We start from the raw sequence: 12617 nt of genomic DNA, 5'->3' as shown, positions 1-12617 counted from the left end.
ATCTGGGAATTGCCTCTGCCGACGGGAGCGCCCTCTCTCCTGAGGATGATGGCACTGCTGGTCAGGGATTCCCCTCCATATGGAGGCCAGCGGAGGAAGGTGTCCAGTCCTTCATTCAGAAGATCCAGATGATGCCTTGGCTCTGCAGGGCCTCTGTTGGGATTGGATCGCCCAGGCTTAGATTCAGCCCTGAAGACACTCACTGCCTAGGATGGACCTGAGATAAGGACACATGTTACCACAGTGATAGTTGAAAAACAATTCCTTTGATAAAAGAGTTCAGAGGAGGGAAACATGAGTCCAGATGGGGCAGTCAGGGATGTCTTAATGGAAGAAGGAGCATTTTATCTGTGACTTAAAGTAGGCATTGAATTGAGACATGTGCGGGGACACTTTGGGTTGGAGGAAGGCATTGCAAGCAGAGGGAAGAGTCTGAGTAAAGGGGTGGAAGCTAAAAAGAGTGGGCCACATAGAATCAATAGCTAGCATATGGAGCACATGAAGACTATTAGGAAATAGGGCTAGAAGGGCACTGTATCAGTCAGCTATTTCCATCAAAATGCTGTGTAACAGATTACTCCACAGTGTGTGGCTACAACAATGTTTATTTCTCCCCTCATATGGCTGCAGACAGCCTGGGGTTTGGTTGATCTAGGCTTCCCTCAGCTGGGTCCAGGTCTGCTTCATGCATCTCTCATCCTTCTTGGATCAGTGGCTATATGAGGCGAGTTCTACTCATGGCGAATGGCAGGAGTGCAAGAGGGCAAGCCCAGCCATGCACACGTATTTTAAACCTCTGCTCAAGTCAGGTCCACTAATCTCGTTGGTCAGAGCAAGTCTCATGGCTAAGCCTAAAGTCAAGGTCCCCACCCATCATGAGGACAAAGCAAGTTGCATGGACAAGCCCAAGGATAATGAAGCAGCAATGTCCATCCTTCCCATCGAGGTGGCGAGAGGTGGTGAAATACGGAGTCCAGAGTATGGAGGACTCTGGTTCTGACCTCAGGAGCTGCCCAGAGCTGCAGCTGGGCTTTGGTGACTTTGGGGATGAACAGCCAAGGACTCCAGCTTTTGCTCTTCTCCCCATTGTGGCAAGAAGTGTGCTGTGATCATATTGGGTTTTCAAACGTGCCACCATCACAGCCTTCCTCAGGGCTCATGCCTCCTGCTGCGTGACACGAAGGCGGCACCGTTCTCTCCTGGTGGGCCAAGTGTCTGCTGGCTTTGCCAGCACCAGGTGTGGTCTCCCCTACTGGAACAGAGCCTTATAATAACAGCCCCATGTGCTGAGTGCCTGCTGTGTGCTGGCCATTGCACGGGAGCTCTTTGTATATGTTCATCTGAACTCACCACAAACCAATCACTGTCGAGTTGGTTCCAACTCGTGGAGACCCCATGTGCACAGAGTAGATCTGTGCTCCATGAGGTTTTCATGGCTGAGACCTTTTGGAAGCAAATCTCCAAACCTTTCTTTCGAGGCATCTCTGGGTGAGTTCAAACTGCCAACCTTTCAGTTCGTATTTGAGTGCTTCACCGTTTGTGCCATCCAAGGACTCACCACCCTAAAAGGGAAGCCTCATTCTCCTGTTTTACTGAGGCTCAGAGAGGTCAAGTCAGTTGCCCAAAATCACATAGCTAGGAAGGGACACGGCTGGGATTAGAACCAGGGTCTGCTTGGTTCCAGAATTTGTGTTCTTCCTCCCACCAAGGCTGCCGTGTAGGAAGCCCACAAGATTGTGTGGTCTGGAAGGTGGTTTCTGGTTACAGCTCTGTCCCCAAGCCACTGTGTGACTTTGGAGATGTCACTGCAGCATTCTGGGCTCCGGTTTCTCCATCTGCCCTTTTCTTCTCTCAGCAATGTTCAGAGATGAAAGCTGCTCAGAGCTTGCTCTACAGCACTTCAGAGGGAATTCTTAAATACAGGTTTCCAGGTCAGACAGTACTTATTTAAAAACAAACAAAACATTAACATTTTTTAGACATACCCTTGCTTTCCAACGAGGAGCCCTGTCCAGTAGCTGCTGCAGTGAACCGTGTCCAGGCATTCGTTGCAGTGAACCCCATCCAGCAGGTGGCCACGGCAAACACTCTCCAGCTGGCCATGGAAGCAGACTGAGACATCTGTTTGGGAAGGGTGGAGGAGGCTGTTAGTTCCACCAGGGCCCCAATGTCTGCAGCTGCCCATCTTGTCCCTCCTACAGGGCTCTCCTTGGATAGCTGGCCACTGCTGTATGTGGTGTGTTCGGCCTTGTAAAGTGTTTGGCCATCTCCAAGAAAGCGCTGTAGGCGTTTCCACTAGCTGTTCATTCATTCAACAGCCACTTGTTCTCGCCTCCACTGTGCCTGGCCTGGGGATGGATGCTGGGGCCACTGGGAGAGTTGGATCCAGCCACTGCCCCCTGGGATCTGCAGACATGTAAGCAAAGCTGCACAGTATGGGGCAAGAGGGGCTGGGATGGAGGCATTTAAGCAGAGGGGGCGGGCATGCAAAGAAAGGAGTGGTTAGTTCTGCTCAGAGGCTGGGGATGTCTTGGGAGAAGACTTAATGCTTGAGCTGAGGCCAGGAAGATGAGTAGGTGTTTACCAAGCCAACTCTGAAAAGGAAGGCATGCCGGGCAGAGAGGCCACACGTCAGCAAACACTCCAGGGCATTTGGGGAGTTGCAGGTGGTTTGATATGGGTAGAGCGTCTCATGCACAGAGAAGCAGTACAGAGATGGGGCTGGAGAGGTTACCAAGGGCTGGATCACGGGGGCCCTGGCAGCTGTGCCCAGGAGTTTGAACGTGGAGAACGGGAGAGCATGGCGGGCTTTTAAACAGGACAGTGTTTTAAACATGGTCAGATCTGATCATCTTTTATTATTCAACCTCTATTAAATGAGCATTCTGTTGAGTTCCAAGAATAGTTCCTAGAAAATATCCCTAGTCTTCCAGAGGCTTTGAGAAACCCCTAGAAACACTCAGCTTCTGAACACAACTTTATGTGACCAGGAAATAGCTGTCATGGGAAGATCCAAAGAAAATATCCCTGCTGGAGAAAGAAAAATCCAGACACGGATAGAAATGGAGAAATCTCAATCCCTTAAAGGTTTTTATGCAACCAGAAGACCTCACCATATAAGATGGTGTGGTTTTAAGCAATATACTTTGGAGCAAGTGGAGATAGCACTTTAATTAATCTTCCTAGAAACTCAGGTGGCAGAATATTCCGCTCACTACTACTGCATAACAAATTACTCCAAACCTTAGTGGGCTAAAACAATTATTTTATTATGCTCCCGAATTCTGTGGGTCAGGAATTCAGAAAGAACACAGTGGGAACCGTTTGTCTCTGTACCACAATGGATGGGCCCTCAGCTGGGAAGGCTTGAAGGCTGAGAATGGGTGGGGGCTGGGATCATCCGGAAGCTTTTTCACTCACATGTCTGGAACTGATGGGGGCTATTAACTGGGACCTCAACTGGGGCTGGCATTCAGCAAACCTACACGTGGCCTCTCCGTGTGTTCTCTCCTTGTGGGTACTTTGGGCTTCCTCACAGAATGGCAGCTGATTCCAAGAGCAAGCGTTCCAAGAGGCAGAAAGTGGAAGCTGCCAGTTTCTTATGGTCTGGGCCTGGAAACTAGCATGTCATCCCATCTGCTTTATTCTATTGGTCCAGGTAGCTCACAAAGGTCCCCCCGGGTCAAGGGGAGGAGTCACAGGGGGAGTGTCAATGTCACAAGCAGAGCGTCATTCTTCTTATGGGATGGGATATGCTGTGGCAGCCATCTTTGGAAAATACAGTCTGCCACACAGAGCCAGGTTGGTTTCTCTGGATACTGAGAAAAACTTTTGTGTTGTTTCTTTACAGATTAAGAAAAGTTTCTGTGGATTATATTATCAGATTGAATGCAACCATAGTGTGTGGCTCTGGGGATATTGTGGTAATAGGTTATGCCTTGGGTGATTTTTTTTTTTTCCTTCTAAACGTTCTTCCTGGAGCTTGGGTTGCCCAGCCCAACCCATTTCTCGTGTATATTTTTTGCATTGCATGAAAACCTCATCATCATTAACATCACAGAGTCAGTAGAATGGTTACAAACCACAGTCCAGGAGGACAGGGCTGTTCCCAGCCAGGCAGCCACTGGGGGAGGGGGTTATGGGGACCTAGGTGTTTGTCCTCTTGTTGTAGAGACTGACACACACACACGACCAATAGCACTGCCCGCAGGGCGATGGCTCAGGTGTAGTCAGTCACACAGCTGATTTGGCCACAGCTTGGTGGAGGGTTTGCTTTGTCGTCTGGCACTAGCCCCCAGCGTAGGCAGCTAACCTTGCCATGAACGTGCTTGCCTACAGAGGTAATATGTTCAACTGGACACATTCATCCTGAGGTCCGTCAGGCACTGAGTGACGTGAATGAGCCAAAGCCACTTCGGAAGCCCTCTCCACCCAGTGAGACGGACCCTTTTATCCTCAAATACTTAGGGGCCCCTGCGATGTGCTGGGCAGTGTGCTGGGCACTGTGCTCTGTGTGGGATACAGCAGTGAACAAGACAGGCTCTTCCCCTCCAGCAGCTTACACCCTATTGGGAAAGATAGATAGCAAACAGGCAAGCAGGTCATTGTATTATGTCCCCTGGTGATAAAGAAAAAATAAAACAGAATAAGAGAGTGGCTGTGGGGGTGTCTTAGTTATCTAGCGCTACTGTAACAGAAATACCACAAGTGGATGGTTTTAAGAAACAGAAGTTTATTCTCTCACAGTCTAGTAGGGTAGACGTCTGAATTCAGGGCACCGGCTCCAGGGGAAGCCTTACTCTGTCATCAAACTTCCCTTGGTCTAGGAGCTTCTCAGCGCAGGGACCCTGAGTCCGAAGGACACGTTCTGCTCCTAGTGCTACTTTTTGGTGGCATGAGGCCCCCCTGTCTCTCTGCTCGCTTCTCTCTTTTATATCTCAAAAGAGATTGACTTAAGGTAAAACCTAATCTTGTGGATTGCATCCTGCCTCATTAACATAACTGCCTCTAATCTTGCCTCATTAACATCAGAGATAGGATTTACAACACACAGGAAAATCACATCAGATGACAAAATGATGGACAGTCACACAATACTGGGAATCATGGCCTAGCCAAGTTGATACACATTTTTAGGGGACACAGTTCAATCCATAACAGGGGAGACAGGATTTTAGCAGAGCAGTCTGAAGTGCCAAAGCCTAAGGAGGGAGCAGGCTTGAAGAGTTCAAGGAGCAGCGAGTGGTTGGAGTGGAGGGAGTGAGGCGAGGGTAGGGGTAGTGGGAGAAGAGGCAGAGAGGAAGCCAGGGACCAAGTGGGAGGGGGCCTTGTCGATGACTGTGAGGACTTCACCTTTTAACTGCGAGTCACATGGGAGTCAGGGGAGGGTTTAGAGCAGAGGAGTGGTATGACCTGACTTGGGTTTTTAAAGGACCCCTCTGGCTGCTGCATTGAGGACAGACTGGGGAGGGTGATGAGGGAAGAAGCCAAGGGGGCAGTTAGGAAGCTCTTGCAATAGTCCAAGACAGAGGAAGATGGCTGGACCAAAGGAGACGATGCAACGTGGGCAGAGTCTGGGAATCTTGTGAAGGTGGAGTCAGTAGGATTTGCTGTAGGACTGGGTGTGGGGGTCGGAAGCAGAGCAGAGTCAAGGGCTTGGGGCCACTGCCATTGGGAGGAAGGAGTCAGCATTTATCAAGAGCAGAAGACTGTTAGACAGGTTTGGAGGGAGCAGTTGGATTTTATTTTATCAGTTGCTGTCAAGTCTATTCGAACTCACGCAAGTTAAGCGTGAGATGCCTGTGGGAATTCCAAGTGTAAATGTGAGGAGGAAGTTGGATATGTGAGTCTGGGGCTCAGGGGCAAGGTCCAGGCTGGAAATTTAAATTTGGGAATCATCAGCATGTGAATGGGGTTTAAAGCTGTGAGATTGGATGGAATCACTAAGGGAAAAAGCGAGGACAGAGAAGAAAAGAGATCCAGAGACTGAGCCCTAGGGCACCCCAGTATTTAGAGGTTGGAGAGATGAGGCAGAACCAGCAAAGGAGACTGGGAAGAAGCAATCACAGCATTAGAAGGAGGATCAAGAGGGAGAGTGGCATCCTGAATGTCCAGATCCAGCACGAAGCAACCATGATGCCAGAGACGGACCAAGATCCAGCACGGAGCAACTGTGATGCCAGGGACAGACCAAGATCCAGCACAGAGCGGCCGTGATGCCAGGGGCAGACCAGGATCCAGCACAGAGCAACCGTGATGCCAGGGACGGACCAGGATCCAGCACGGAGCAAACCATGATGTCAGGAAAGGCCCAGCCTGGCCTCCTGCCTTCAGCAGCAGCTGTGTCTGTAACATGGGGACAACTTTGAGCAGGCTGTAGCCCCTGCTGTTATGGAGGGTTCAGGGGCAAGTAAATTGATGATTCCCTTATAGTGTGATAACAAGGGAAATGGCCTTGCACTGGAGATGGAGGTGCACAGAGTAGGGGCGCACCGTGCAGACATGCAGGGGCTCCAAGCAGGAGGCATCAGGCTGTACAGCTAAGGGTGAGACTTCTTGTAGACCCTGGGGTAGAGATCAACATGGCTTCCTAGGGGAAGAGGCATGTGAGGTGGGCTGTAGATGTCCAGTGACGCAGGTAGAATCAGGTGGGGGGCAATTTCCAGCACAGTCTGATGAAGTCGCAGAAGTGGGGTGTGTGAGGAGGCCACAGGGAATAGCAAGTTGCCTGTTTGGGTTGGGGGAGTCTGGCCCTTGGGGTTGATCAGAGACAAGGTTGGGAAGGTTGGGGGTAGGGGCAGGAGGGGCAGTGGGAAACCTTTGTCCTCAAGGAGCTCCCAGTCTAGTGAGAGGGTGAGATAAAGCCCCACAGTGCAGGAGGGAACGGTGCGCGCCTGAGCGAGAAGCCTGAGAAAGTGCAGTTGGGTACCTTCTGGGCTGGGGGAGGTTACTTACAGCTGGGTGGAATCAGGGAAGGCTGCCAGTGGGAAGTGGACCTTGAAGAATGTGTAGACTTTCAACATGCCAGGAGGCACAGAGAGGCATGCTTGGCAGAGGAGACTACATGTGCCAAAGCATGGAGGCAGGAGGCAGCGGAGCTGGACAGGAGATGAGATTAGCAATCTCTTTTGGGGACAGACCCAAAAGGCTTCACAAGCCTTATTGCATGGGTACTGGGGAGCCATTGTAGGTTCCTGAGCTGGGGAGGGACAGAATTGAAGCTGGTTGGAGGAGGACAGGTCAGGCAAAAATGTACAGGGTGAATCAGAGGCGAAGGGGTCCTGGAAGCAGGAAGACCCTGTTAGAGTCAGCTACACATCAGGTCAGGATAGTAATGGCCTTAGCAACAGATAGGACCCATGTGTCATTTTAAGTTGGGCCAAGAGTTGCATAAGCTGCAGTCTCCTGCCCACTCTGCCTGAAAACAACATCACAGACCTTGCTGACCTTCATGCCCACTCTGCCTGAAAGCAACATCACAGACCTTGCTGACCTTCAGGAGCACAAGACCTCACCAGCCCACAGGCCTTTGCAGAGGGATCAGTCAGGGGCAATGAGGGCCACACATTCCCACTTCTTTTTATTGAGCTGAGTTCACATGTGCCAACTTCTTTCCATCCACTGCTCCATTCAATCCTCCCAGCAGCCTTATGAGATAGGTCTTACTGTTATCCCCATTTTGCAGATGAGGAAAATGAGGCTTAGAGAGGTAAAGTGACTTGCCCCGCACACAACTGGTGAAGGAGCTAGGATTTGAACCCTCATCTCCCTGACACCAAAGCCAGCCTCTTAACCACTGTGTGAGGTTACTTTGAAGAGACTCTCTTCAGTAGGTGAAGCGACCACTACCCCGCAAAGGGAAGGAGCAAGAGAGTCTCCCATACCTTGCTCCCCTCCCCCCATTCCCTGGCCAGGCCAGTGTTTCAAGGTGAGCTAAGAGACCCCACAAATAAGAACAGGAAACTGATTTATTATAGCTTGGTCCTTGCCCAGTGGTCTTAACTTCATTTTACAGATGAGGACTTTGAAACTTAAGCAGATGGGTTGCTGACCCAAGCTGGGATTTGAACCTGGGGCTCTCTGATTCCTGGGCCTGCCCTGGCAGGAAGGGACTCTTTTGTGAACAAGGAGGGTGCAGGTGGGAGCTGGGAGAGGGCCAGCCTGGAACCCATCCCCAGCCCTAACCCCAAGGAGCTTCCAAGCTGACTGCCTGACTTTTTGTGCCCTGTTGGCTCTTTGCATATGAATGGTGGGCCTGTTTACTGCAAAGGCGTGTGCCTTCCCCCCCCACCACCACCACCCGGGGAGCTGCCCTGGGGAGCTGCAGGTGCAGTTAGGGTGCTGCCTAACCTGGCTGGGGTGGTGGTGGGGTCGGAGGAGGTGTGTGACCTGTGGCCTGAAATGAAAGGCTTTCCAATAAGTGCCTTGCTGGACTTTGGCCCAGCTGTGTGGTAGGTGGGGGCCAGGGTGGGAGATGAACCAAGAGAAGGATTCAGGAACCTGAGAACAGGGACAGAATCTTGCCAACAAATCTCTTAAAGCCTTCTCAGCAGCAAGCCCACTCCGGAGCATTTGGGAAGGAGAATGTCCCCACGGTTGTCATGGGGTGGAGTGGGTCATGAGGAGCCCTGGCTGCCCACTTGGCTCAGCCAAGGTCCTTGGGCCTCTGGGCTCATGCTCAGCCCAGGGGAAGGAGAGCCCGTGGGGTGAAAACACTAGGCTGCCCAGGACAGGATGCAGAAACCAGATATTCTGGAACACCTCTCCCCTGGCCTTAAAGAATGCTCGGCTCTTCAAGCTGTAACTGATCATAGTGGCCTCCTGCCCACTGCAAAGTGTGGGATGAGGTGGGGATAGCAATTAGATCCAAAACTGAAACTGTTTGCACCAAGAACTGAGAGGCCATGCTAGGAGATGGAAACACGTTGCATGCAGCTGGAGCCCGGGTTCCTTCCTCCTCTGTCTAATCTTGGACTCACCCCAGCCCCTCTCTGCGGTCCTCATCTATGAAATGAAGGGCTTGGGCAGAGGAATCTCAAAAATCCCTCCAGCCCAGTAAAGAATCAGGACTGAGGCCCTGTAATGGAACAGGAGTGACCCTAGCTTCAGAATCAGAAGTGTGGACACCAGGCCCCGTGCTCTGTGGCCCAAGCACCTCAACAGGGTGAAAAAGTGCCCATGAACCACACTCAGCCCTGGACACCTACAGGGGAAGCAGCCCTGACTAAACCCGAAAAGGATCAACTCTGTTTGGCTTTGGGGTGTGTTTTTGTACCAATCCTTGAGTATGGGAGGGATTGATACTCTGGAAATTCACTTCAGCCCAAATACCAAAGCCATCCCAGGATCTGTGACTCAGAACTGGGAAGCCACTAATTTCCCTCAGCCCTCCGCTTCCTCCACTTTCCATTGCAAACCCTCCCTCTGGAGATGGATTCTTTAAATCTTTCTCCCTCCTGGTACTTCCCTCACCCTCCCATTCTATCCTGGCCAGGCCCTTTATCCAGGGCTTCAAACTGGTTCTGCCCAGTTTAGTCATGGCCAAGGATGTGAAAGCGGAACAAACATGAATTTTCAAAATATGGGGGAACCAGAACGATAACCAGAATAATTACGGGTCGAAGCCCTGCTAGAAATTTAATTTCCCTCTTAGCAGGCAAAGACGGCATGCACGTTACGTAGCAAAGAAATCTCTTGCCCGTTTGATTTTGAGCGGAGTGGAAACAGTGGTGCCCCACTCAAAGATGGCCGCCAACTGCACCACTTTGAGGGTGTTTTGCTCTCCACACTCCTGTCAATAATCCAGTCTCCCACACAGGCTCCTGAAAGGGTTCACTATGCCTCTTCCAAGTCTCCCATTTCAGGGCTGTGACCTGTAATTTTTCCCATTCCAGTCATCTATCTGGTTCACCCAAATTTTAAAAATTCAGATCTCTTCCAGTTTTGCTTTGTCAGCCATGACTGAACCAGTTCGAAGCCCTGCCTTTGTCAGACCTTTCCTGGCCTAGAGAGGTAGTTAAGTGTTTGAGTTTCAGAAGAATTCGCTGCCTGCAAAGTCAACACAAGTGAGCAGTTAAGGAAGCACTAATTAAGGAGGTAAGATGCTAACTCTGAATGTTGAAGGTGCTCGCAAAGCCAGTGCTTTATGCTCAAGTGGGGCTCAGCGCCTGTCAGAGTTCTTGAGAAGAGTTTCCTCTGGGAGAAGATAGGCTGATGATTCTCATTGCTTTCAGCCCTCTGCAAAAAGAACACTGAAGACACAATGACCCCTCTTGGGGCCTCCACTCTGGTCCCTAAAGGAAATTGTTGCTCCTGTCAATAACTGTAGTTGTAAGGAATTGTTGGGAGGCAGCCACCTCTTCCAGAAAGCCCTCCAGATGGTACCAGGCACATCTCTTTCTCCCTCCCCTCCTCCTTTCCGGTCCCCTACACTCCAGGCTCTGATTGTGCCACGTGACCAATGTGTGGTGTGGATGACGGTTGTTTTGCACAGTTACCTCAGCCTTCACTCCCCCAGCTAGATTCTGAGACCCAGCAGCGGGAGCCAGGCCTCACAGCTCCTCTGTGTACTCACCGTCCTGGAGCAAGCCTGGCCAGGAAGTCTTTGGTTTGTGCATTTGTGTGGCTTCTTTTCCCAAACTTTCTTTTTCTTCCTTCCCCCTCCTGCCCACCCCCCCCCACAAAAGAAATGCATTTCTTATTATAAGCATAATCCACAAGTTGAAGAAATCAAAAAGCACCTGTAATGTCAGCATTTAGAGATAACCACTGGGTCACATTCTCCCAGACTTAGTTCCATACACACATAATGTTTGTTTTATAACGAAGAGATTATACTGTGCTTTTTTTGGGATCTACTTTTTTTTTTTCATTTAACAGATCCCATAGATAGCCCTCCAAGTAAATAAACACAGGCCTGCATCCCCCACATGGATGACTACATAGCATCCCATTTTATATTTGAGCCATAATTTATATAACTAATCCCCTATTAAGGAGCCTTGGTGGTGCAGTAGGAGCCCTAGTGATGCAATGGTTAAACGCTCTGGCTGCTAACTGAAAGGTCAGCTGTGTGAACCCACCAGCTGCTCTGCAGGAGAAAGATGTGGCTGCCTGCTTCCATAAAGATTACAACCCTGGAAACCCTATGGGGCAGTTGTACTCTGTCCTATAGGGTTGCTATGAGTTGGAATTGACTCAACAGCGACAGGTGGGGTTTTTTGCCATTACAGTACTGAAATAACTATCTTCCTAGCTAACTATTTATGAACACTTTTTTCTTAGAATAAAATAGAGAGTGAAATTGAAGAGTCAGAGGACTTACACTTTTTCATAGATTTTTGTAGGTCAAATGCCAGGTCACTCCCCACCCCAGCATCACGGGAGGGTGGCGGGCACCTGACTAGCCTTGGTGGTTGACTAGCTGACCAGTACAAGAGTGGACCAAGGTCTGGGAAATGGTTCAGCCTGTGAACACGGCCTCTTCTGCCTGCCCTTTGCCACTCTGGGGAGGAAGCAGCACGTGGGCAGCACGCTGGGTCTTGGACTTGCCTTCCCTATTGGCACTGGGGTCTCCCTGGACTCGCCTTCCCTATTGGCAATGGGGTCTCCCTGGACTCGTGCCTGGGGCCAGCCTTTGCACTAGAGCCTGCCCAGGCATTTAGAAGGGGTCCTAGGGATGGTGGCTTGTTTAGTGGGGATGGAAAGGATAAGAATGACCCTGGGTCACACCACTGGTTTTCTGTCTTGCAGGAGGGCTCAGTGGGGCAACCATCATTGATTCCCTCGACACCCTCTACCTCATGGAGCTGAAGGAGGAGTTCCAAGAGGCCAAGGCCTGGGTTGAAGAGAGCTTCCACCTGAATGTGGTGAGTCGCAGGCCCCCGGGGCATTAGGGTCAGCCCCACCCTGTCATCTCTGAGGCCCAGACACATGGAGAGTCTTCCCAAAGCTACACCACAGAGCAGTCCCAGAACCAGGGCCTCAATGCTCTTAGTGTCACATCCCCTCCCCTAAGACCAGCCTTGGACATCACCCCCCACCCCCACCCCACCCCGGCTGGTCCCCGAGTACTGACCAGCCTGGCCGCCTCCCCTGGGAGGGTAGCCACGACTTTCTCCTTCCTGGGGTGTCAAGCATCAGTCCTCCTAGGCACGTTGCTCACACCCAGGAAGTTCCTTCTAGGGCCAAATTGATCCCATGGAACAGCAGCTGCTGCAGCAGCAAGGGAAATGGCTTTGTGGACAGGAAAAGCCAACTCATCTGCTCGGAGCTGCTCCAGCACTCCGCACTGCTCTCTTGAGATGGGGGGAGGGGTACGCCTGTTTAAAGGCCCATGATCAGGCCTGGTACCCCCTTGGTTTTCAACCTTGTGGGCATCCCCAGTCAGGGATAGTGGCCTTGCAGAGGAGACAGTAATGCATTTTGATGTCACAAAAGCCCTGAAAACCAGACCTCACCCTCACTTTTCAATCCTAGAGGTCTCAACTCACCAGAGAGAGAGGCTGTTTAGAAAGTTTTGGGGAGTGAGAAGTGGAGACAGATGGGAGGGGGCAGGAGGTCAGGTTAAACACACCACAGGGCTCTGTCCAGGCTCCACCAGTGACAGGCCCTGATGG

The 12617-nt window shown here is 51.0% G+C and overlaps 1 protein-coding gene across 1 annotated transcript in view; it reads left to right on the top strand.

Moving 5' to 3' along the window:
* Positions 1-12617, top strand: part of MAN1C1 (mannosidase alpha class 1C member 1) — a 168575-nt gene that overhangs the window by 109260 nt on the left and 46698 nt on the right. Inside the window, exon 3 of the mRNA XM_004377098.2 lies at positions 11752-11867. Within this exon, the coding sequence (XP_004377155.1) occupies positions 11752-11867 (116 nt within the window). The remainder of the gene's footprint in view (positions 1-11751; positions 11868-12617) is intronic.

Source organism: Trichechus manatus, unplaced genomic scaffold (assembly GCF_000243295.1).
Source record: "Trichechus manatus latirostris isolate Lorelei unplaced genomic scaffold, TriManLat1.0 scaffold00048, whole genome shotgun sequence".
Classification (NCBI taxonomy): Eukaryota; Metazoa; Chordata; class Mammalia; order Sirenia; family Trichechidae; genus Trichechus; species Trichechus manatus.
Note: the sequence above shows the minus strand (reverse complement) of the source record. Positions and strands in the feature narration are given on the sequence as shown.